This window comes from Quercus lobata, chromosome 4 (genome assembly GCF_001633185.2).
Source record: "Quercus lobata isolate SW786 chromosome 4, ValleyOak3.0 Primary Assembly, whole genome shotgun sequence".
Taxonomy (NCBI): Eukaryota; Viridiplantae; Streptophyta; class Magnoliopsida; order Fagales; family Fagaceae; genus Quercus; species Quercus lobata.
In genome coordinates, this window is record NC_044907.1 from 5,217,584 (window position 1) to 5,242,282 (window position 24,699).

The 24,699-nt window shown below is 37.0% G+C and overlaps 2 protein-coding genes across 2 annotated transcripts; one reads left to right on the forward strand and one right to left on the reverse strand.

Moving 5' to 3' along the window:
* Positions 1–445: 445 nt before the first annotated feature.
* On the forward strand, positions 446–6,874 carry LOC115984355 (putative tRNA (cytidine(34)-2'-O)-methyltransferase). Its single transcript, XM_031107360.1, has 7 exons — positions 446–696; positions 828–928; positions 2,840–2,908; positions 3,041–3,099; positions 3,500–3,560; positions 3,634–3,687; positions 6,390–6,874. Exons 1-7 carry the CDS (start codon positions 528–530, stop codon positions 6,672–6,674), a joined length of 798 nt encoding a protein of 265 aa, XP_030963220.1. The 5' UTR covers positions 446–527; the 3' UTR covers positions 6,675–6,874.
* Positions 6,875–8,173: 1,299 nt separating this feature from the next.
* LOC115984354 (F-box/kelch-repeat protein At3g06240-like) lies at positions 8,174–15,458 on the reverse strand. The gene is made up of 2 exons (XM_031107359.1): positions 14,026–15,458; positions 8,174–8,477 (listed from the first exon to the last, which is right to left on the reverse strand). The coding sequence occupies exon 1, from the start codon at positions 15,241–15,243 to the stop codon at positions 14,035–14,037; it is 1,209 nt and encodes a 402-aa protein (XP_030963219.1). The 5' UTR covers positions 15,244–15,458; the 3' UTR covers positions 8,174–8,477; positions 14,026–14,034.
* Positions 15,459–24,699: the final 9,241 nt, after the last annotated feature.

Consider the following 24,699-nt stretch of genomic DNA (forward strand, 5'->3'; position numbering starts at 1 on the left):
AAAGGCAAAAATGTAAAATTAACCCTCTAACTTTCACATTTTTTTCATTTCAGTCTTCTAATTTTTAGTTTTGTCATTTCAGTTCTTTAACTTTCAATTTTTGTCAATGCAGGACTCCGTTACAACTCAGTTAGTGATTACCGTTAGAACATCTAAAATGATGCCGTTTTGAAATTTTTTTTTTTTTTTAATTCGGAATTAAAAGAAAATAAGAAAAATTTGAAAAAAAGTAAAAGAATGCAAAACGACACCGATTCAGGAGTTTTAATGGTAACCACTAACAGAGTTGTAACGGAGTCTTGCATTGATAAAAATTGAAAGTTAGATAACTGAAATGACAAAAATTGAAAATTAGAGAACTGAAATGAAAAAATTAAAAGTTAGAAGACTGAAATGAAAAAAATGTGAAAGTTAGTGAGTAAAATTTAACATTTTTGAGCCAAACATAAGAACACGAGGATAATACAATGAGAGCAGCAAGAAGTAGAGGAAGAAAGGAACTCAAACAAAGCTAGCTATAGCTAAACATGGACACAGCAAATCTCCTAAAACCGCGAAATCATATAACCCCATTTCATTTTCTCTCCAGAGCTCTTCCCTTTCGCTCTTCCCACTTTGCCCACTTCAAACTCAAACTCAAACTCAAGCACAAGCACTTCCACCTCTCTCTCTCCTCCCCTACCTTCTGCTCTCTCTGTAATCTCTCTCTCTCTCTCATTTTTTCTATATATATGTGCACCCATGTATGTTTATATGTATGTATATTTGTATATACTGTTGTTGATTAAATTGGGTGGGGTACTATATGTGTTGTTATGATGGTGCAGCGGAGAGAGGAAATGGGAGTTCTTTGCCTTGTGGGGTTGGTGAGGCAGTGAGCCAGGTTTCAACAAGAAAGCTTCTTCAAGTTGTATTGGTTTCACCTCAGGTACCCAGAAGGAGTTGCCAATGGGCACATGTTAAAAGGAGTTGTAAATATTCAATTTTTGAGCTTTAAAGTACTTGTCAATAATTCCCTAGTTTATACACACAAATTTCATTGTGGCTGTGTGTGTGTGCTTTTCTTCATATTTGTGCATAATTTGAATTTACATTTTGAAAAATGTATGAGAACATGGTTTAGTAAAGTAAGAAAAGTACATTCGTTAACAAAAGGCAGTATAAAAAATTTACTGTGTGAAGAGGAAAATAGTGCATTAATGTGTTTTAAGGGATGCCGTGGTTATAAAAGTTTTTAAGCCTTGAATAGATGAGTAAAATGTGCTCGCTGCTCAGAAGATTAGTCTATTAGCTGCTGTGTGTGCTGGTTTGTCTTGCTAGAGTTTGTAATTGCAGGCAGTGTTTGCTAGAGTTTGTGATATTTTAGAAGTTTTGTTTTGGTTCATTTGTTCTGCAGTCTGAGTACTACTCACACTGCTCTGTATTGAGTCATTTGACTCTGGATTCCGTACTGTATTTCTTTTGATCAATAGTATTTCTGATTCATCAAAAAAAAAAAAGTCTTAAAAAGCTACATCTTTACATTTATGTTATTTATATATAATGTATTTGTGATACCCTGAATTGAATTGTATTGTATGAGTCTATGTTGTGCGTGTGTGTATTGAGTCCTGCATCAAACATATAATGGGTCAATCTAGGCTATATAAGTAATTACGGGGTGTTCCAACAGTAGTCCTTTAAGCCTTTTAGGCATATAGAACAAATGCTTAGCTAGCAAATCCTAAGGTTGTGACAATACTTATTGAAGGATAGTATAAGTTATAGTAGCACTAAAAGTATCTAATTGGGTACCCATGATGAAGTTTTCCTCTGCAGAAGTTTGGGCGTATTCAGGTTATGTTGTGCTTTTATGGGTGAATTGAGTAGACAGACAACTGTTTTTATTATTTTACAAAAAAAAAGTTTGTGGTATTATTGTATATTTATTAGTGTATTATGTATTCCAACTTAAAAAGTATCAAATTTATAGGGAGTACAGGAAATTGCAAATTTCGGATAGTGAAGTACAGTTCTTTAAGTGGTAAACTGGTAATAATAGTTTCACATGAGGTGCCAAATATAAGTTCTAGTAGCACTAAATGTTCCAAATTATTAATGAATCATCTTGTACTTATCTTTGTTTCACTCAAGTGTAGGCTGTGGGAGAAGAAAAAAGGATTTTTGCAGAATAATCTTTAGACAAGTTTAAGAATGGGTGTGAAGTCGAGAACAATATTTTAACCAGGATTTTTTTTAAATAAAACAAAAATGTTATCAATTGAACAGGATTTGAAGAGTTTGTGATTGTAGTAAACTAATCATTGATAGTATAACTATATAAGCAGTACTTTACATGTGAAAATCAGGTTCAAGTTTTTTAGCTGCATTGGATGCTATTGGTGGCTGATGACTTGATATTTGTTGTTGTAAAATTGTTAGAGTGAAAATGAAGGTGTATTGATAGTAATGCCTAGGTCCTAGTTTGAATTCTCAGTATTTACTGTGCATTGATTTGTATCCGTTGTGTCAAAGATGGTTAGTGATTTCACGTCTATAGGTGGTGCCATGTTGAGTTTGTTAGTTACTCCCAAGTGAGTTAACAAGTGTATCTGTACATGGGAGTTTAATGTATAGTACCATACTAATTAAATTTTTTTGTTAGCTAATTAAAGTTTGAAAGACCATGGTGTGTCACTTTTCCTTCTTCTCATTAATTTCTCCAAATCGTGGAGAACAATATTTTGGGTACTCCAGACTTTGGTGACTCCAAAATCATAAGTTCTCAATGTTTTCTTTTGGGTTTCAGACAACCTCATTTTCTCAAGGCTGGTACTGAGATTTCTATTGTCATTGGCAGATTCCTGGAAACACAGGTTGTATTGCCAGAACATGTGCTGCATCAGCTGTTGGACTACACCTAGTTGGGGTAGATACTGCCAGTTTGAGTTCCATTATTATTTTTGTTTGTATAAGCAGGAAGATTAGATTGTTTTATACTGCCCCTTCATAATAAAAGTTGCTACTGACTCTTGTTAAACATGCTTCTTTTCTTCTTCAGCCTTTAGGATTTCAGGTGGATGATGCGAAGCTAAAGCGTGCAGGGTTGGATTATTGGCCGTATCCAAAAGTATCTGTTCTATTTGTTGTTTCTTCTATGAATTTTCTTTACTTGAGCTAATCTTTCTGTCACATATAAAAATTTACTTGTAGCATTTTAAGTAACTGATATTGGTATGCGAACCAAAAGCATAACCATTTTTTTCTGCCTTGAGGTTATAAAATAGTACTAAGCTAATTTTTTCACAACCTGGAAAGTTACTTTTTCTAGGAAGGATATGCTTGCCTTGCACTCTTGCCTTTCATGCCAACTTGAGATTCAATAGTTTGAACTTGTTTGATTGACAGGATTCACTCATGGCTTGTTGCAGAACAGTTTTTTTTACAACAGCTTTACATAATATCTTATATCATCAAGTCCTAATACTTACTGTTTTCAACAACTAACTCTCAACATTAGATATGTGGTTGTTAAAGTTCATGACTCATGGATGGAGTTTCAAGACTATTTCAGGCAACAGGTTCTTTTTTTATTTTTAAATTCCTAAAATGAGATTCAGCAACCTTTTTCTAGCTTTCTGCTTTATGATACAGGATGCGGAAAAGCGGTTGCTTGCGTTCACCAAAAGAGGAACAGCAATTCATTCAGTAAGTTGCCAACTTTCCTTTTTCTATTTTGCTCTATTCCTTTTTTTTGATAAGTAACAAGAATTTTATTAATCAAACTGAAAAATAGAAGAAAGCAAGTACAAGGTGTTCATGATGGTGAACACAAAGAAATGCTACAAACAAACAAACAGCAACAAACAAACAAACAGCACCAAACAACAAAAATAAACTTAATGAGCAATACTAAGAGACGAAATAAACTCCAAGATAGTGGAACAATCCGAGAAGCCCCAACATCTAGACCAATCAAATAAAGTCTTTTGGCATAGCGCTTGTAACTGAACCAAGGATTTCTTGGTATCCTCAAAAGAGCACCGATTTCTTTCCGTCCAAACAATCCACATCAAACAGCCAGGAACCGTATTCCAAATGTCTGAATTAAATTTTCCCAGCTAAAAACTCCAACAATACACCAAACTTTCCACAGAACCTGGCATGACCCATTGAGTCCCAAAGATTTGAAACATATAAACCCACAAAGAGTGAGCTATAGGACAGTGGAGTAGAAAATGATCCATAGTTTCCTCATTCCGATGACACATACAACACCAATTCACCAAAATGCAACCCCTAAGCATAAGATTATCCAATGTAAGAATCTGCCCATGAACCGCTGTCTACACAAAAAAAGTGACCCTCTTAGGGATTTTAGCTTTCCAAACACCCTTCCACGGAAAAATGGATACAGCTGCACCCCTAATGGTATTATAATAGGACCTGGTATCAAATTTGCCATTCCCTTTGAGACACCAATGAGAAGTGTCACTCCCACCTCCCCTAGGGATCCGAGGTTGAATGCACTCAAGGAAAGAGTAGGCATCCTCTAATTCCCTTTCATGAAAATCCCTATGAAATCTCAAATTCCAAATTCTGACATTACCATCCTCCTGGTAGCATAAAACATCCGAGATGCAAGCTTCTTTATCATTAGAACACACATACAACTGAGGATAGAGCCTTTTTAGTGAGTAATCTCCAACCCATTTATCATGCCAGAAAAGAATACGAGTGCCATCACCCACCACTAAGGCCACATGTTTGGAGAAACTCTCCCAACCATCATGAATACCACGCCACAAACCACATCTGTGTGCCCTTCTGCATAATTTAGTAGTCCACCACTATTTTGCTCTATTCCTATATGTGTTTGTAATGTGCATTGTGTCACTCCATTATTCTAAGATTTATTTATGATGTGAAAGCTTGAATACCTCAGTTAGAGTCCCTGAATGGCATGTTGATTTTCTCATAGAAACCTGACTTGAACTCTGAACTATTTGTATGTGTTGATCACTGGTTAACTGACATTGGGGTAATGGATCTTAGTTTTAATGCAACCGAATAGAAACATAAATGCCAGTGGTTGTTGGACCAAATAGCATTCCTTCTTCATAAAAAAGTGGTGGAAGTTTAGTTCATGGGGTTCAGCCCACTATAGCATGAGTTGGATTTGCCTATCTAACATAAAAGGTACAGTCATAAATGAAAAAGGCATGCAATGTAAATGAATAGGGGGTTGTGTAAATTACAATTATAAGTTTGAAAAAACCATAACTATAATGCATGTTACATGTTGATATTTAATCAATGCAATAGTGAGAGTGAGAGATACAAAATGCCAAGACACTTGGAGCTCATTTAAGGAAGAAACTAGAAATCTTAAGTAACTAAGGCAAGTTGAGGACCCTGACGTTATAAGACTTATAGCTTGCGTTTTTTCTATCAACCTTGGTGCCAAGACAGCTATCTATAAAAGGGTTTCCCACTTGCTTAGGGGCATCAACAGCCAATAGTACAGAAACAATTGCCTGTAGAAGCCATTGGTGGCCCAAGTTTAGGAGTTAATGCATGGAGATTGACATGTCTTTCATAGCTGGCTTCTGAACTTTGGAGAAATGGGTGAGATGTGGTATCATCATGAGGACACTTCCTTTGTATTATCATGTAGTTTTCTGAAATGTAGTGAAACTAGTACAGACCTTGACCTTTCTCTCTATTATCATGTCATTCTCTATATGATTTTCTTAATCAATCACGTGAAAATGATTTACCATGAATTTATAGTCCGGACTTTCATTCCTCATAATTTCGATGATGCATGAGCCACTCCTCTATATTTAGGTAATGTTTGGATAGAGCGTTGCGTTTCTGCGTTTTCTTTTTTTTTTTTTTTTTTTTTTTTTTTTTTTTTTTTTCACGCGTTTTCCCCCTCACAAGCGGCTACTGTTCATGTACTGTACATAAACAGTAGCTGCAACATTTGACCAGTTTTCCGTAAACAGTGCATCCGTGCACTGTTCACGGACCCACAAATTTCATTTTTTATCAATTTTTTCATTAAAAATGGGTCCCACGGTACTATTCACACATTTAAAAATTATTTTGCTACAATGTTTTCAGTTTTCAGTTTCAGCAAAATAAGTTCTATCCAAACAGACCCTTAGTACTCTGGCAGAATTTGCGAGATAATTCATGTTACTTCAATATCTTTCAAAATGGTACACCGTTAAATATGTTCAGGGGACATTTTAATGATCTAATCATTGTGGGTTTTTTGTTTAGATTTCTTTTTTCTTATTGGAAATTTGCATGACGCAGTTTAGTAACTCGGGCTACATCATTCAGCTTCATATTAAATGGAATGTCTTTAGATTTGAACATCATCAATTCTATTTTTGCAGGACTTTTCATACAGAAGAGGTGATTATCTCATATTTGGCTCAGAAACTAGTGGCCTACCTCCTGAGGCTCTGCTGGACTGCAAAAGTGAAACCTTTGGCGGGGGTACCATTCGGATTCCAATGGTTGAAACCTACGTTAGATGTCTAAATCTCTCTGTAAGTGTTGGCATCGCCTTGTATGAAGCTTCCAGACAGCTAAACTATGAACAACTTCAAATCCCATCCGAAAATTGTATGGATACAGAACAATCTCAATCATTTATTACTGCGGATATATTTGCTTAATTCAATGGTAGCAGGTTTCATAGTTTATTGGAACCTTGAACTTCATCCAATGGAGATCGCATTTTTGGAAGAAGTATAGACTATAGACTGCAGTGTTCATTCATTTATAGACAGGACAAGATTATTATAGGACTATTTGATCCTTCTGAGTTTTATTGTGATTGTATGACATTTATTAATTAGTTTACCTTTTTGTGCTAGGAGAACGTGTTCTAGAGTTTTTAACTTTTTGGGTAATGGGTAATGGGCTTGATTATTTGCAAGACCGGAGGCCTAATGCATTAATGCATTTGAAAGGCCTATTTTGATTGCAGGTTGCCCAATAAATTTGCATGGCCGGCCCAATATGATTTTATATTTTTTATATATATATATATATACACATAAAATATTATAATATAAAATATATTATATATTATTCGGTTTGGTTCGGTGCATACATACCGGAACCAAAACCGAAACTTTCGGTTTGTGAGAAATAGAAACGAAATCAAACCACACTTAAACTAATTTGAAATTTTGGACAAGGTTCAGTCGATTTTTTCAATTCTTCGATTTTATGCACACCCCTAGTTAGGACTTTAGTCTTTAGGGTTTGTTTTTAGGTTCCTGGCCAAAACGACATAGTTTTAGGCTGGGAAAAGGACAAAAAATCCCAACCGGTCAGTAACCAATTCGACCATGCTGGTTCTCGATTCTCTGGTTGAACCGACTGGTTTACAAATTTTCCCGGTTTTCATTCTCTTTTTTTTTTTTTTTTCATTCATTAAGATATAACATGGTCTCTAGAACACTATAATGCAGCATTTCAAAACAACCTTAAACGCAAAAACTAAAAAGCAAAGTTAGAATTCATCCTGCACCTCTAGTACTTTCTTTGTTTTCAAAAGTTTTTCAAGCATAAAGGAATATCAGATATTCTCCTTTCTACTTATTTTTTCGAATTAAATTAATTCAGTTTTCTTTCTGTAGTATAAACAACATTAGTCATTTACTACTTCCATGTGTATCTCCAGGTGCCATTAATTGCTGTTGCAGTGGGTAGTAGAGGTCTAATAAGCCAACTATTGGGTCCTAAATTTGGTGGATTTTTAGTGTATGGATCTCTGGAAGGAAAATCAGTACTTGGGTTGCCAACTTTAGTCAGCCTTAAACATGAATACTTGAATGCGAATACAAAAGTTTTTGGACTCATTTCAAATCTAGTAGGTCATAGCAAGGGTCCTATTCTGCACAACCCTGCCTTTAGACACACAGGATATAATGGAATTTACGTTCCCATGCTGGTCGATGATATCAAGGAATTCTTTAGAACCTATACAGGCACTGACTTCGCAGGTTTCGGGTACGCAGCCACTCTTTCATAAAAGAAAAAGAAGAGGAGCATCCCATTGCTTGTCTTGTAAGGTTCTTTTGCAACTTGATTCCTTTAAAAAACTTGTTCTAGTAGCTAAAGCAAAAATTGTTTGTCATAGGATATTTCTGATTATCCTTTAGTATAGTTAAAGAGTAAAAACTTTCTTCCATCATGCATTGTGCCATTTAAAAAAAGGCAACAAGGTTCAAACTTCAAACGTTCATTGATCACCTATTATGTTAGATAACAAAGTCATTCAAGGGCAAGTAAGGAATTTGCAAAGTTAAAACTATATGCTTGATAAGCACTGCTAGTTGCTTCTCTTTCATAAATTTGTTTGTATTTAATGTTCTTTCAAATTTGTACAACGGGAAGCTCCTCTTTTCTAGACATCCGACAAAAGATAATCTCTTCTAATATCATCAAGAAGTCCCTAAGATCCTCTCCTGTAAAAGCATAGGCAACATTAAGCAAAATGGGCTAAGAAAAGAATTAATGCATAACTAAGGACACCATAATTATCTAACTTCAATCAAACTAAAAACTATTACCAGTTACATGAGATTAGAGATATGAACACAATAATACAGTGAACCATTTTAATTAAGAAATGATATTATTTAATACAATCAAAACATAGCGGCTCTTTATAAACAAATAAATAGATGCTCTACTTGTTCTCAACAAATTTATTTTATTTATATTAACATATAGAATAGCGCCAGTTTGAATTTTAAGTCGTAACTACCTACATTTGGAAACAAGCTAGCAGCCTAGGTACTGCCCTTGGAGATGAACTTTTGGCAGCCTAAGCATGGAGGAATGGAGTTCAGTTAGAATTAATACATCTTCCAGAAAATCAGGGTGACAATACTTCTTCCCTCTCCTCAAGTAAACTTTTCCAAATTCAGATTCATTAATTAAATATAACATGTATTCATACTGTAGCCAGATCTCACACTACAAATTTTATCATCGTCATCATCATCTCCAAGTTCTTCTAAACAGAACTTGTATTCATTGGCTATCAATCTGCACTTGGATTAATCAAAGTGCATTTCATAAAATATGTGTAATAATGGGTTCACCAATCCATCATCCATAGAGAGATCACAAGCTCTAACAAGATATGAGGCATTCTGTGCACATAAACCAGATAACAAAAGTTTTCTAGTTAAACTCATATAATTGTTTTATAAGATCACCATTTTAATTAGCAAGACAATTGCACACAATAACACAAATAAACAGTCTAACCTTTCAGCAAATTTAAACAATATATAAGCATATTGATGCACAGGAACCATACCTGCCAATAATCCTTTCTACCCAAAAGTTATTAGCATTTTAAGTGCATTTTTTTTCCACAGGGAAGGAAGGTGGAGAAAAAGTAAAAAACGTAATGTGAAAATTAATAAAACTTAAGGATGAAATTTTTTTGTAGAATTGTGGGTTTTCCTATTGTTAAGCATGAAGATCAATGCCTGGCTCTATTCTGTCTTCTTGAACAAGACTGTGTTGATGTTGGTAGTGTTGGGTCCTCTAAAGGTATAGTGAACTCTAAGCAGAAAGGGCTTAGGGAACTCAAGGGTTTGATTTCTTCTATTAATTATGATGGGGTAGCTTCTAAGGGGAGGAACAGAGACTTCTCAGTAGGTACGGGGGCGATTACCAATTTTAAATGAGTTTACGATTGCTATCTTGGAATGTTAGGGGATTAAATAATCCTCAGAAGTGAGAGGTATGTAAAAATCTTCTCAAGGAGTGGATATGTGATATAGTTTGCTTTCAAGAAACTAAGCTGTGTTCCTTAAACTCTTTTGTGGTTCGAAGCCTTTGGGGTAGTCCGTTCCTAGATTGGGTTGTTTTAGATGCAGTCAATATTGCAGGGGGGTGTTACTGGTTTAGGATAAGAGAGTTTTTGAAAAAGTTGATTGTGCTGTTGGTCTGTTTTTGGTTAATGTTTTACTAAAGGGGGTCGTAGATGATTTTGTTTGGGCTTGTTCTAGAGTGTATGGGCCTAATGAGGATAATCAGTGGGGTGCTCTGTGTGAAGAACTTTCAAGGATACACTCCAGGTGGAATACGGCATAGTGTGTTTTTGGGGATTTCAATACTATTCAGTATCCAAGTGAGAGATTTGGTTGTGAGGCTTTTAGTCCGGTTATGTTTGCTTTTTCAGACTTCATTGAGGCTAATTACCTTGTAGACTTACCCCTTGAAGGGGCTTCATTCACTTGGTTTAGAGATTCGGGGTTAGTTTGTATGTCAAGAATTGATAGAACCTTGGCATCGGTGGATGGGGTAGATCACTTTGGAAACATGTCTCAAAAGGTACTCCCTCGTGTTGTTTTTGATCATTGCCCTCTTTTGGTGGTGGCGGGTAGTGTCAATAAAGGTCGAAGTGCCTTTAAGTTTGAGAATATTTGGTTGAAAGAAAAGGGTTTTGTAGAAAGGGTTCGGCAATGGTGGAATGGGTATTGCTTTTCGGGTTCTCCTAGCTTTGTTCTGGCTTGTAAATTAAAAGCTCTTAAAGAGGACTTGAAAAAGTGGAATAAGGAGAAATTTGGGGATCTGGCCTTTAGGAAGAAATGTCTTTTATCTGAATTGTTGGGTTTGGATGCTAGGGAGGACTTGTCAGGTCTTTCTCAAGAGGATCAAACTCATCGTATTCAGATTAAGGTGAGATTGCTCATCTTGCCTGCTTGGAGGAGATTTCTTGGAGACAAAAGTCCTGGATTTTATTTGTGAAGAAGGGGGACAATAATCGGGTTGCAAACTCCCATAGAAGAACTAATCATATTCGGGGTATAGAGGTGGACAATGTCCTCTATGAGGAGGAGGAAGAGGTGCGGTCTAAGGTGGTCCATTTTTATCAAAGTTTGTACACTGAGTCAGATATTGGGCGCCCTTCTATGGATGGATTAGAGTTTGCTAGTATTGAGGAGGATGAGCGGCTTGAATTAGAGAGGGATTTTTCTAAGGAGGAAGTGGTAAAGGTTCTTTAAGAGATGGAGGGTGATAAAACTCCCGGTTCTGACGGTTTCACTATGGCTTTTTTTCAAAAATGCTGGAGTGTAGTTGAAATAGATGTCATGCCATTCTTTGATCATTTCCATAGGAGCTCAGAGTTTGAACGGTCTATGAATGCTTCTTTCCTAGCTCTGATTCCCAAAAAAAAATATGCTTTGAATATCAAAGATTTTAGGCCTATCAGCTTAGTGGGCAGTGTGTATAAGCTGTTGTCTAAGGTTTTAACTAACAAATTGAGGCGGGTGCTGGATAAACTTATTTCAGAGTCACAAAATTCTTTTGTTGGTGGCAGTCAGATTTTAGATTCAGTACTTATTGCTAATGAATGTTTAGACAGTAGACTGAAATGTCGTACTCCGGAGGTGGTGTGTAAGTTAGACATTGAGAAAACATATGATCATGTGAATTGGGACACTTTGTTTTATTTGCTGGAGAGGATGGGCTTTGGGGATAGATGGAGGAGATGGCTAAAGACTTGTGTCTCTATCGTTCGCTTCTCTGTTCTGGTTAATGGATTTCCTGCTGGTTTCTTTAGTAGCTCTAGAGGGCTTAGACAAGGGGATCCTTTGTCTCCCCTTCTCTTTCTTTTAATCATGGAGGTTTTAAGTCGCATCCTGAAGAAAACGGAGCAAGGTGGTTTCATTTAGGGTTTTCATGTGGGTCCTATTAATTCTACTAGTATCCGTGTTTCTCATCTTTTATTTGCTGATGATACCATTCTTTTCTGTGATGCCTCTAGAGAGTAGATTCTTTCTATTAGGCTAGTTTTTACTTGTTTTCAAGCTTTTACTGGTTTGAAGGTGAATGTGGGGAAAAGTAAAATTGTCCCTATTGGGGAGGTGCGTAATATTCAGTCTTTGGCTAATATCCTTAAGTGTAAGGTGGGCAGTTTGCCTATGATTTACTTGGGTATGCCTTTGGGTACTTTGTACAAAAGAGCCTCTATTTGGAATCCGATTCTTGAGAGGATGGAAAAGAAGCTTTCAGGCTGGAAGCGGCTTTATTTGTCAAAGGGTGGTAGACTCACCTTGCTGAAGAGTATCCTCTCAAGCCTTCCGACTTATTACCTTTCCCTTTTTACCATCCCTAAAGCTATGGCGACTAGATTGGATCGCATTCAAAGGAACTTCTTGCTGGGTTCTTCAGTTAAGAGTTTCAAATATCCATTGGTGGCTTGGGAAAAGATGTGTTTACCGCGTGAGTTGGGTGGTTTAGGAATTCAGAAGTTGGCACCTTTTAATCAGGCCCTATTAGGGAAATGACTTTGGAGGTACGGCCATGAAACCTCGCATCTGTGGCGAAGGGTCATTGCCATGAAATATGGGGAGGGAAAAGGGGGTTGGTGCACTAGAGCTTGTTGTAGGGCTCATGGTTGTGGGTTATGGTGGAGTATTAGCAAAGGGTGGGACACTTTTGCTAAGCATTTCTCTTTGGTGGTGGGGGATGGTTCTCGCATTCTTTTTTGGCATGATAAGTGGACTGGGGACGTTCCTCTTAAAATTCTTTATCCTCAGTTATTTTTGTATTCAGCTAATAAGGAGGCTTGTATTTCTGATGTGTTAAGCCCTCCAATGGGTGATAATAATAAAGTGTGGAGTTTAAGATTTCATAGGGAATTCAATGATTGGGAGTTGGCGGCTTCCTACTCTCTTCTTCATTTCATCCAAACCCGAATTCCTAGGGGTGGAGGGTGTGACAGGTTTTGTTAGGATCTTAATGGCAGTAGGAAGTTTGATACTCGGTCTTTTTATCATAAGTTTCGAAATGCAGCTCCTTACACTTTCCCTTGGAAAGGAATTTGGAAAGTTAAGGTTCCTAAAAGGGTGGCTTTTTTTATGCGGACAGCTGCCCATGGTCAGATTCTTACTTTAGATAATCTTATACTTTGTGGTTGCCCTTTGGCGAATTGTTGTTGTTTGTGTTGTTGCAATGTAGAATCTGTGGATCACCTGTTACTTTTTTGTCCGATAGCTCATTCTTTGTGGATGTTTATGCTTCAGTTGTTTGGGATTGATTGAGTCATGCCAGGTTCAGTTGTGGACTTATTATTTAGTTCGTATCATTGGCTTGGGAAGCATAGCTCTGATATTTGGGATTTGGTTCCAACCTGTTTAATGTGGACTATTTGGACTGAACAGAATTAGCGGTCTTTTGAGGATGAGGGGAAAACTGCGGTTCAGTTATTAGAGTTTTGCCAGCAGACCCTCTTTGATTGGTCTCGATGTTGGGGTTTCACGGATTGTTCTACCCTTTTGGATTTTCTTTCATCTATTAGAATAGATTAGGAGCTGCTTCTGTCTTTTTGTTCCTTTTTCCTTTGTTCACTACCGTGAACTCTGTGTTTCTCTTGCTTTTCTTTTATTAATAATATTCTCTTCTTACTTATCAAAAAAAGAAAAAAAAAGAAAGAAAGAAAACTTGAGGATAAAACATGAAAATTGAAGAGACCATCTATATGTAGTTTGTCACGACTTTTTTAATGAGTGATGTGACTTGTTTAAATCACAAATAAATAGTCTTATAAATTGCCACATAATGGGTTGGAAAAGATAGCTCCAAATATGACAAAAGCATAAATCAACATAAACATTACTTGGAGGCTCATTTTTGGAAAACTATAACTTACATTTACTCTTGGAATTTACAAATATTAATAAAATATGCCATAATACAGCAAGAACAGAACTACTGATCAAAAAAGAAAATACTACACACACATAATTGTATTTAACCATAATAGCTGGTCATCAAATAAGACCAAACAACCAATTGGAGAGCAACACCAAACCAAAGGCACCATATCAAACACACTAGGGGAAGACCTTTTTAAGTCCTATATGAGCCATAAGTTGCACATATGAATATGTTTGAGCAAGCAAAACACAAGCTTAGGCAGACCAAAAACAGTACCATATCAAACATTATATATTCATATCTAAAGCATGAAATGATGCATCTTACCGAGTTTCCTCAGTATGTAACTGTACCGTTGGCAACCTTGTCGAGCAAAACTAGACTCTCAACATAATAATCAACAAAAGTATCCTCATATCCAATAATCTCAAGATGCTTGAACTCATTGCTCCAAGGAACCCACGACACGAGTTGCCCATCATATGACAACAATACAACCTCCTCACCATTCCTTTTAAAACCTATAGGCCTTGGTATACCCTCCCCAATTTTCAAAACTTTTGTCCACGAAGACGCAACACCATACTCCTCCATGACCCACAAGTAGAAATCACCAGTTTGACACCCCTTTACCAAGCTAAAATAGCCATTTTGAAACAAGGCAATGGAATTCCCATATGTGGAAACAGAAACTGACAGCAAACCCACAAATTTACTTGTATAATCTGGAAGTTCTGGCACAAGTATTTCGCGAAAGACCTCGTTGCCCAAATCGAACACCAAAACAAAATGTTGAAGGCTGTTATCATCATCATCAGCCCTCCTAAAAGCAACCCAATGCAGAGCCCCATTGACAAATGCCTGTGGCTCACGACGACTCAAAGCACATTTGGGAACCAAACTAGCATCAAGCATTCTCCATTCACCAGTGGAGAGTGAGTAAATCTCAGCCACGGTTCGAGAATGCTCAAGGTCAAAACTATCTAGTAAGGTCACAAGCCTCACCACTTTATAGTCATTGGTTTTGGGATCAAATCCAAACCCAATAGTCGCATCGAAGCCACCGTGTGTGGCGTAGGTGACATTGGGAAAAGGAAGGTAAACTAGCTTTCTAACACATGGGTTCCAAAGACATAAACGATCAGAGTATGTCAGTTTATCATCGGAAAGGCAGAACAGGCCATTACAAGTGCCGACCACACGGTATATGCCGTTCGGGGAGTGAAGGAATGGAACGTGGAAAGGGTAATCAAACCTGGCGAGTTGGGTGAAATCGGGATCGTCTTCGTTGTGCAAAGCGTAGGATTCTTTGTGAGTGTGTGAGTAGAGGCTGAAGACGAGGAGGTTTTTGTTTTTGTTGCGGGATTGGTGGAGATGGGTGGAGATGAAAGTTGGGTTTTGGATTTGGGATTTCCATGGTTTTGAAACAGAGGTGCAGATGATTATGGATTTGATAGGTAAGCGTAGGAAGATATCGGTTGCAATCTCAGAAGGTAAAGACTCCCATCGAATCAATTTGTTGTTGTTGTTGTTGTTGTCTGACATTGCCGCTTTTAGAGAGAGAGAGGGAGAGGGGAGGCTTCTGGCTAGGGTTTAGAGAGAGTTGTAGATGGGTTGTGAGGAAGAAGTCGTTTTAGGAGAAGTTACGGTGGAGCTACTACAAGTAACACTGGTACTGATAGCATCGGCGTTAAGAGTGAGAGAAGTGAAATGGGGAGAAAGAAGGCAAAGAGGGGACGAAGGTTGTGGAGTGTACAGGAGAGAGGAGACGATTTGGGTTTATATATATATATATATATATATATATATATATTTATATTGTTCCTGTCCATACTATTTTTATGAATTTTTTTTTTTTTAATTAAGCTATTGAAAGGGGAATTTTTTTTCTTCCATTTAGCCTTAAGTATCTAATATTTTTTTGTTAATTGTCAAGTTTGAAAAAAATTTAGCAAATTAACATCTCGAGTTTTTAAAACTCGAGATTAGTGTAGAACTCATGCTTTTAAAGCTCGATTTCTGGTTTTTGTCATATCCTTATGTGGACAAATTTTCCACATGGAGCAAATTTAGCCACGTTGAAATCGAGTTTATAAGACTCGAAATCTGCACACCATAAACCAAAAACACCCAACCTATTCAAACGCCTCACTCACACTCTCAAAGTTCAAACACACTGAAACACTCTTAGTCAAACACTCTCACTCACCCAAACTTTGCTCCGCCCTCTCAAAGTCACTCACTCACTCGAGTAAATCACTTAGTTTGAAACTTTCAAAATCACTCACTTTCACACCCAAATCAGTCACTCAAACAGTTTCCTCTCTCTGTACTGCTCCCTTTGACCCACCATGCTAAAGGTACTCTCTCTTTACTCAATATGTTGTCGTTTTTGCTTCTTAGATTCCTCTCTCTCTCTCTCCAACTTTATATTTTGGAATTTCATGATGTTACCTAGGGTTTTTCGTTTTTCAATTTAGGATCTTTTTGAGTTTTGATGATTCATATTTAGTTTTCGAGGGAAAAAAAAGAAAAAGGTTTTAGGTAGGAAATGATCATTTGTCATTCAATGAAGAGTGTATATTATTCTGTGTGGTTGTTTGGAAAATGAGTAAATAAAAAAAAATGATTTTTTTAAATAAATTGAGCATTCAAATTGTTGTTATGAAATTAGTGTGAATTTCGATAGTGTAAAAAGTGTTAATTTCTGGATTATATTGATATTTAATCTAGTTTGATTTTTTTTTAATCATTGCTTTTATTTTATAATTTTCTGATTCTATGTTTATTGAATGTAAATTTGAATTTTTGTAATTGGATTGACATTTAATCTAGTTTGAAATTTGGGCTCTTTTTAGCTCATATATTGCATTGTTTCAAAAATTCAGAAGTAGGATTTTGGAATCATATTTTAGCCTAAATGTCAATGTTCGTGATTTAGAAGTTTGTATGTATGGTGTGCTTCGTGCTTATTCAAATGGCTATCCCCATTTAATTACCAGACTCATTCATATCCTAGGAATATAATATTTCCAAAACCTCCTTCAACAGAATCGGCCTAAGTTTGGCCTTGCATGAATGCATGGATATTAGAGTCTTTGGAAAGAAAACTTCACGATATGTTGCTTGAATTAAAGATCATGCGTTCATTAAGAAGTTTTTCCAAGTAACTTGTCTTATGCATGATTTGCATAAGGTGTCCTTGCTAGTTTAGTAATACAATACCCACCTTTTTGTAATTACTTCTTTCCACCACTTTTTTTTTTTTTTTTTGAGGAAAACTTTCCACCACTTAATTCCAAAGATTAAACTTCTCCACTGCCTATCTCCATAATCTTTTTTTTTTTTTTTTGGATAGGTAATAAGGAAATATTATTAAAAGGGAATAATACAAAAGATACATAGAGTTCATGACAGTGGCTTCTCATTATGTGGTTAATATGGATGGAGTGAACAGATCCATATTGGAATTTAAGTTATATTGAAGCAAACATCATATTAGAGGTTGCTTTAACAATGGAATTTCTTGTTTACATGTAATCCTAACAAAATTATTATAGCAGGTAGAGTTAAATTGTCAGTAGAGAATTTGAGCTTGTAATTAAAGGAAGGGGTAGGCTTCAAAAGTGGTACACACCACAAGCTTGTCTAGTTAGGCCACTAGTTGCGCACTTAATTTGTTCTTCCTGTTTTGGTTTTCTTTAACTTATATATTGATTTTATCTATTTTTTTAAAAGCACATCCCCATTTATCCAAAATAAAAATCATAAATCTTTGCACATTTGTAGTTTCTCTTCTTGCCATTGATGTTACATGTTTTTTTATAATATTGCATTTTATACTTTGAGGAGACATTTCTTAATTTTTATGCCATTATCAAATCATTTCATTTAGAGCATCAGAGGTGGTTCAGCTATAATATTTCAAATCTTTTATGTTGTGAACTAGTTTTTTATATCTTCATGTGAAATCATTATGTGTTGTGGTAATGCCTGATTTGTGATGACTCTCACACCAAATAATGTATGTCTGCCACTATGTATGATCTCATAGTAGCACTCTTTGTAGTATGGAGCCTTCGATCGATGAGGAGCTGGAGATCGTGTGCCCTGGTCCAAAAATTACTTCATTGCTGACGTAGCAAACAAATCATCGATCAGAAATTATTTGGAATGGCGAGGTTAAATATCTAGTTCTAACAACTGCTTTAATTTTTACAAAGCAAGTTTCACTTTTAGCAAGTTCTTTCAAAGTTGTATATCTAGTTCTAACAACCGCTATAATTTTTATTAATTTTGTAGGACTAGGGCCCACTTCAGTGCTGTGGGGCTTGAAGGATTGTTTAGGACCCCTTCCAGAGAGATAGATCATGGCTTAATAACAGCCTTCGTTGAGCGATGGCAGCCGGAGACTCATACGTTCCATCTTCCACATGGTGAGATGTCAATCATCCTACAAGATATGGAGGTCATTTTTGGACTTTCTATAGACGGTGAGGTCTTGGTTGGGCCGACTACTGTGGGGGATTGGAGGCAACTGTGCGTGGAGTTGCTTGGTTTTGGAGTTCCAATAAATGACATAAAAACTTTGGCGGGGCAAAGAATTCTCATCAGCCACCTTGTTGAGCGCATTACAAAGCCACTGCCTCATGATGCAATGGAGATTCAGATACATTAGTATGCCCGGTGCTATATGTTAGCGCTACTAGAGGATAAGATTTTCATGGACAAGTCAAGAGTTAGGGTTAGGCTGCATCTGATGCACTTGGAGTTCCTGTGGAATCTTCGTGATCCACCACAGTAAAGTTGGGGTTGTGGTTGCCTGGCATGGTTGTACAGAGAGTTGTGCTGGGCAAGCTAGAAAGAGACATCGCAGATTGGTGCAGCGTTGCAATTGGTTCAATATTAGGCATGGGCAAGGTTGCCATTCTTGTGCTCGAAGATAGAGCCCCCACCTAGAAGTGATTATGGCCCATGGCCAAAAGCTCCACTTGCATTTAAGTAAGCATTTTCCTGATATTCAGTGTGTTATACAATGTACTCTTCTTAGTAACTAAGTGATATTATCTTATCTTATGTTAGTCGCTCGTAACTGTAGATGGGTGCGGGTGCCAAGCCCAAAGAGTAGGCCATCCGGCATGGTGTTAATCCACTATCGCAAGTAATTAGTTAGAATGCAGCCAGACCAGGGAATAATATACAAACATTCTGTTTAGTTATGCTAAATAAAGATTATTATCACACGTTCAAAAGTTGAGAGCCTAGGGTATCCGCTTAAGTTTTAGGTCATGATCAAGCTTCGCAATTACTGGAATGTACCTGCTGTCTCATTAGTGTGCCTGTCATCCTTTAGCAGTGCTAAAAGGGACCTTCCCCCTTCATATCAATTTTAGATAATAAAGTTCCTATGTAATTGCCTTTGCAAAAGAACCTCTATGTATAGGATTCTATGCCAATGGCTCAACCACTGAAACTAGACCACATTTACATTATTAGGACCCATAAAAACTGAATGAGAAACAGGGTTTCAGGATAAACATGTTGGGGGGATAATAGAAGTAAATACTAAACAATTTCATCATATTTATTTAATTGACTTCATTTCTTTGTTTTTTTCTTGCCTAAAGATTGGATCCGTATGTATAATTTTCCTTAAGAATATGTTAAAATCATTGCTTTAACATATCTTCTGTTTTAATTTTTGTTTTTCCCTTTATTTATGTATTCTCCCTTGTTTCACATTTTAAGATGTTATGATAATTGTTTTTTATTTCTATTATAGATTATGTGGCAACCATATGAGGCAGACTTAGGCCACCTTCCTGCCTTCTGTGTTGCAGGGGGGGATATGTGGACGGCAAGGGTGCCACTTGTGTGTTTTTGCATAGTAGAGACACACCACCCAGACCGTGTCCTTCGACAATTTGGGATGGCGCAAGAGCAGCTCGACCATGTTGTGTACGATGATAGATTGCATGGAATAGACTTGCGTGGGAAGGTGGACAAAAATTGGAGGGTGGAGCATGCACCGTATATCCTTACATGGGATACTCGATAACAATGACTTTGCCATGCACCTCCTCAAATTGGTGAATGCCCAGCGATCATGCCTATTACCGCCGGTACTGTCCGATCACTCGAAAGTATGTCGACTGCAACAACACTAAATTAGATTTAATGGTAATGTGTTCAAATTAGATTTTTTTGCGTGCATTGTTTTTTCTTCAGTACATGTATGAATGTAGAATCAATTGATTTCTTTCTTCAGCAAATCTAGTTTGATCTGACTGACATCCAATTAAAAAGACTTCCTGTTACATATAGTATTCTAATAAAACTTTTAGTTCTTAGTTGAGTATTTGAGTAGATTAACAAGTACCATATTATCCATGCTGTAATTGATACATAAATGTCTCAAATCTAATTGTATTGGTTCTTTCTCTATTTCAGATTGAAAGCCATTTAGCGCTGTTGGAGATGCTTCCAGTAGGCAGCCCAGGACACGACCACGTCCAGCGCGTCCTAAATGCTTGGTTGGGCTTGGTGGTGGTCCTGCAGCAAATGGGTAGGCAAACAATGGGCATGAGACTGAATTAGCAGCTATTGCAACCCCAAGCTTAAGTGCAGCACCCCTAAGCACACCGAGCTGTGGTTGGCATGCTATTGCAAGCCCAAGCTCAAGTGTAGCACCCCTAAATGCTTGGGCTTGCAGTAGCATGCCAACCACAAGCGCAGCTAGGGGTTGTGGTTGGCGTGCAACAACCCCTTGGGTTATAACCAGTCCTAAGATACCTGCATCCATCTCGCACGCATCTCCTCAGCCTGAGGTCCTTCCACCCATTGTAGACGCATTTCCTCAGCCCGAGGTCCTTTCACCCACCCCACCTTCGCAACCCAGTTTTGATCTTGGTTTTGATTTTCATTTGACCCCTCCTATGCACCCCGAGACACCCTCATACCCACCCACCAGATCCAGTGCACCCACTTTGCCCATAGACCCACCTTGTACTGAACCCATGACAATGATCCCCACCCCTAAATGCTTGGGCTTGCAATAGCATGCCAACCACAAGCGCAGCTAGGGGTTGTGGTCGGCGTGTAACAACCCCTTGGGTTATAACCAGTCCTAAGATACCTGCACCCATCTCGCACGCATCTCCTCAGCCTGAGGTCCTTCCACCCATTGTAGACGCATTTCCTCAGCCCGAGGTCCTTTCACCCACCCCACCTTCGCAACCCAGTTTTGATCTTGGTTTTGATTTTCATTTGACCCCTCCTATGCACCCCAAGACACCCTCATACCCACCCACCAGATCCAGTGCACCCACTTTGGCCATAGATCCACCTCGTACTGAACCCATGACAATGATCCCCACTCCTGGCCTATATACAGAGCATCATTACCCACCTACCTCATCCTCATCCGGCCCTCTATGATCTCTGGTTGGGATTGACACTCTACAGCCAGATACTGATGTATTGAACGAGCATCCCCCTCATCAACCTTCACCCCCATGAGGTAGACCGCAATGTGTTAGAAGAGCACCCACTTGTGGGACTGGTGGACACAAGATACTTCTGTGATTTACGTACGCTACCTGTTCTCCATTCATAACAGGCTCAATATTCTCTTTAGTTTGTGGGTATCAACTGTTACATTAGGCATTTGCTTTCTCAAATATCATGGTGCACACTTTTGTATTGGCCAATGTATAAACTGTGCTTGTTTGGTACAATGCCAATGCTTTTTTTCTCTAATGTATGGTTTTTTTCCCTTTATTCGATGAAACTTGTAGTGTTGGAATCCCACATTAAGAAGCTGCAGTTGGGTGTTGTGATGAAGTCCATCCACTGGCTAAGGTCAGTAAACTTGGTAATATAAACACTTTTTTTTGAACTGCTACCTGAACAAGAGGAAAAAAACTTTTAAAACATTGCTATAGGTTTGTTGACTTTGTTCCTTTAACAACAATCCCTACATATATTTGCTATATATCAGGTAGGCCTGTTCAACAATTCACCGACGCCGACAAAACCGCCCGAAACCGCGCCGATCCGACCGCCGAAAGCTCCACCGAAGGTTCCCGGCGCGATGATCGATAGGTTTTTTCCATTACCGAAGTTGGCTGGTGCGGTGGTCGACAGCAAGATCTGCAAACCGAAGAGAAACCGCACCGAACCAATATATATATATATATATATTTAACTTATACATATATATAATATATTTAACTTATACATATATATATAATATATTAATATATATATATAATCATTCATCAGTTTTAAAATAAAAGAAATTGAGAGGGAGACAGAGAGAGTTCCAGTTTGGTGTGAAACTGAGAGATCCAAAGGAAGAAGAAGGAAGTTAGTTAGAACGAGTGAACGATGCCGTCTCATTTCTTTTTTTCTTTTTCTTTTTTATAATCTGATTCAAAATGACGCTGTTTTGGAACCGTTTTAAAATTTTGCTATCAGGTTCAAAATGGCGTCGTTTTAGTGTCAGAATTAAAAAAAAAAAAAAAAAAAAAAAAAAAAGAACGCCAGGAACGAGGAACAGTATCAGACTTTAAGTGGTCTTGTCTAACTCAATCTCCCACTTGCATTGTTTGAAAAAAATATATTAAAAAAAAAAAAAAAGGTTGTGGCAGTATGAATTAATGTGTTACCGTCAGTTTTTTTTTTTTTTTTTAAATATATTAAAAAATTAAAAAAAATGATGTGGCTATATAGGTTAACGTGTTACTGTCAGTTTTTTGAAAAAAAAATATTAAAAAAATAAAAAAAATGCTGTGACTGTGTGAGTTATTGTATTACCGTCAGTTTTTTGAAAAAAAAAATATTAAAAAATAAATTAAAAAAATACCTGTTACTATTTGAGTGACTGATGAAGCTCACTGTACAAGATATTTTTTATTTTCTGTTCTGAGCTCAGCCACACACGTCTTTTCTTCTCCTTTCCTACTCCTGCTCTCATTTCTCCACTTTACTCTTTAGATTTCTGCATTTCTCAAGTCCCACACTCTTACTTCTCAGACAGAACTCAAAACTCAGTCATCACTCATCAGCTAGAGTGCTAAACAGCTACCTCCATTTTTCTTCCAAACCCTAATCCCGCCGAACAAAGAATAGTTTTTCCCTCCCAATCTCAGGCTCTCACTCTCACCTAACCATTTTTCTCTTCTTTTTTTGCTCTCAGTCAGCCACATAATGTTTCTTCCAAACCCTAATCCCGCCGAAAAATTAGTAATATTTCCCTCTCAATCTCAGATTTTCAGGCACATAATTTTTCTCTTCTCTTTTGCACTCTGGCACATAATTTTTTTTTCCATACCCTAATCCCGCCGAACAAATAGTAGTTTTTCCCTCTCAAATTCTTAGTCTTAAGCTCCGACCTAACCTTCCCCTATTTAAGAACACAAGCTTTTACTCTCACTGTCAAGACTAATCTCTGATTCTCAGTCTCACTCTGTCAAAAAGAAAGGCTTTCCTTTCAAGTTCTCATGAAATTCCTAGTACCTGAGACAGTCAATCTCCTTTTCATCTCCGTTCTCCATCGTGGCGGCTCTGCCACTATGTAGTTCTGTCTTTGGTAACCCTAACCCTTATTTTGTTTTAGTTTTATTTTATGGTCACTAAATGTTTCTTGATGATTCTAATTTGTTTTTTTTTTTTTTTTTGGTGGTTATTTTCTTGTAATTTCAGAGTTAATTTAAAAGATTCAGCTTATAAATCTCGAAGGCTTAAATAGTTCCTGGGTATTTTCTTATACTATTTATATCTTGTTTTGAGTTCATAATTTTTTTTTCTTTTTTGTTTGATTTTCTTTTAAGGATTTATTTTTATTTTTATTTTAGTTCACCATGTTGTGTCAAAATTTCATGTTTGTGTTTGATTTTGCTTTTAGTTTGAATGTTTTTTATTTTTAAAGGTTCACTCATGTTGTTTGTTGTATGGTTTTGTTTCTAGGGTTCAAAGACCTGTAAATTTATTTTTTGATCATCCTATTGATTAATCATACTGTTCTGATTTTATTTATATACATATATAATATTTCTTTTTAAGGTTCACTCATGTTGTTTGTTGTTTGATTTTGTTTCTAGGGTTCAAAGACTGTAAATTTATTTGTTGATCATCCTATTGATTAATTATACTGTTGTGATTTAGTTTATTATATCATGTTAATATGTTGTGATTTTAGTTGATTATCTTATTGTGATTTTAGCACTAAGTAAGCTGCTTGTATAGTTTTTGTTTACTAATATTTTATTGAAATTAGTGTATGAGAATGACTGTGTGTTTAAGTTAAAGGTTGCTTGCATGATTTATTTGTTGTTGATTCCTTAATTACTAGGTATATGTGATTGTTATTTATATTGATGTAATTAGATCATGGCTGCTTGTGCTTCTTCTTCCACCCCTCTATTGAGCCTACTCTTAATTCATGTGCTGAGGCTAATCAACCGAATACACAATCTCCTATTACACCATCAGGTGCTGTACTCCCTCAAACACAAACAGAAACTCAACAAGCTACTATTAATGGTGGTAAAGAGCCTTCTAAGATATGGGACAATTTCTCTAGAATAGAGTGTTGTGACCCCCTTTACCCTAAGTCCCAGTGCAACTATTGTAAAAAGAGTTATAATTGTCACCCAAAAAGAAATGGAACCTCTGCCATGTGGTCTCATATAAAATCTGGTTGTAAGAAGTACCCCTATAGGCGTGATAAAGGCCAAACCACTTTGAGTTACCAAAGTAAAAAAAAAAAAGGGGAGGGAGAGGGGGGTAATGAGCTGGTGTTGAGAAAGTTTAGTGTGGAAAGGTTAAGGATGGCCTTGGCTAGGATGATAATTGTTGATGAACTACCTTTTAGGTTTGTTGAGCATAGTGGGTTCATTGATTTTATGGTAGAGGTAGAGCCTAGGTTTAAAGTTCCCTCTCGGGTTACTGTTGCAAGGGATTGTCTTAGAGTTTACATTAGGGAGAAGGAGAGTTTGA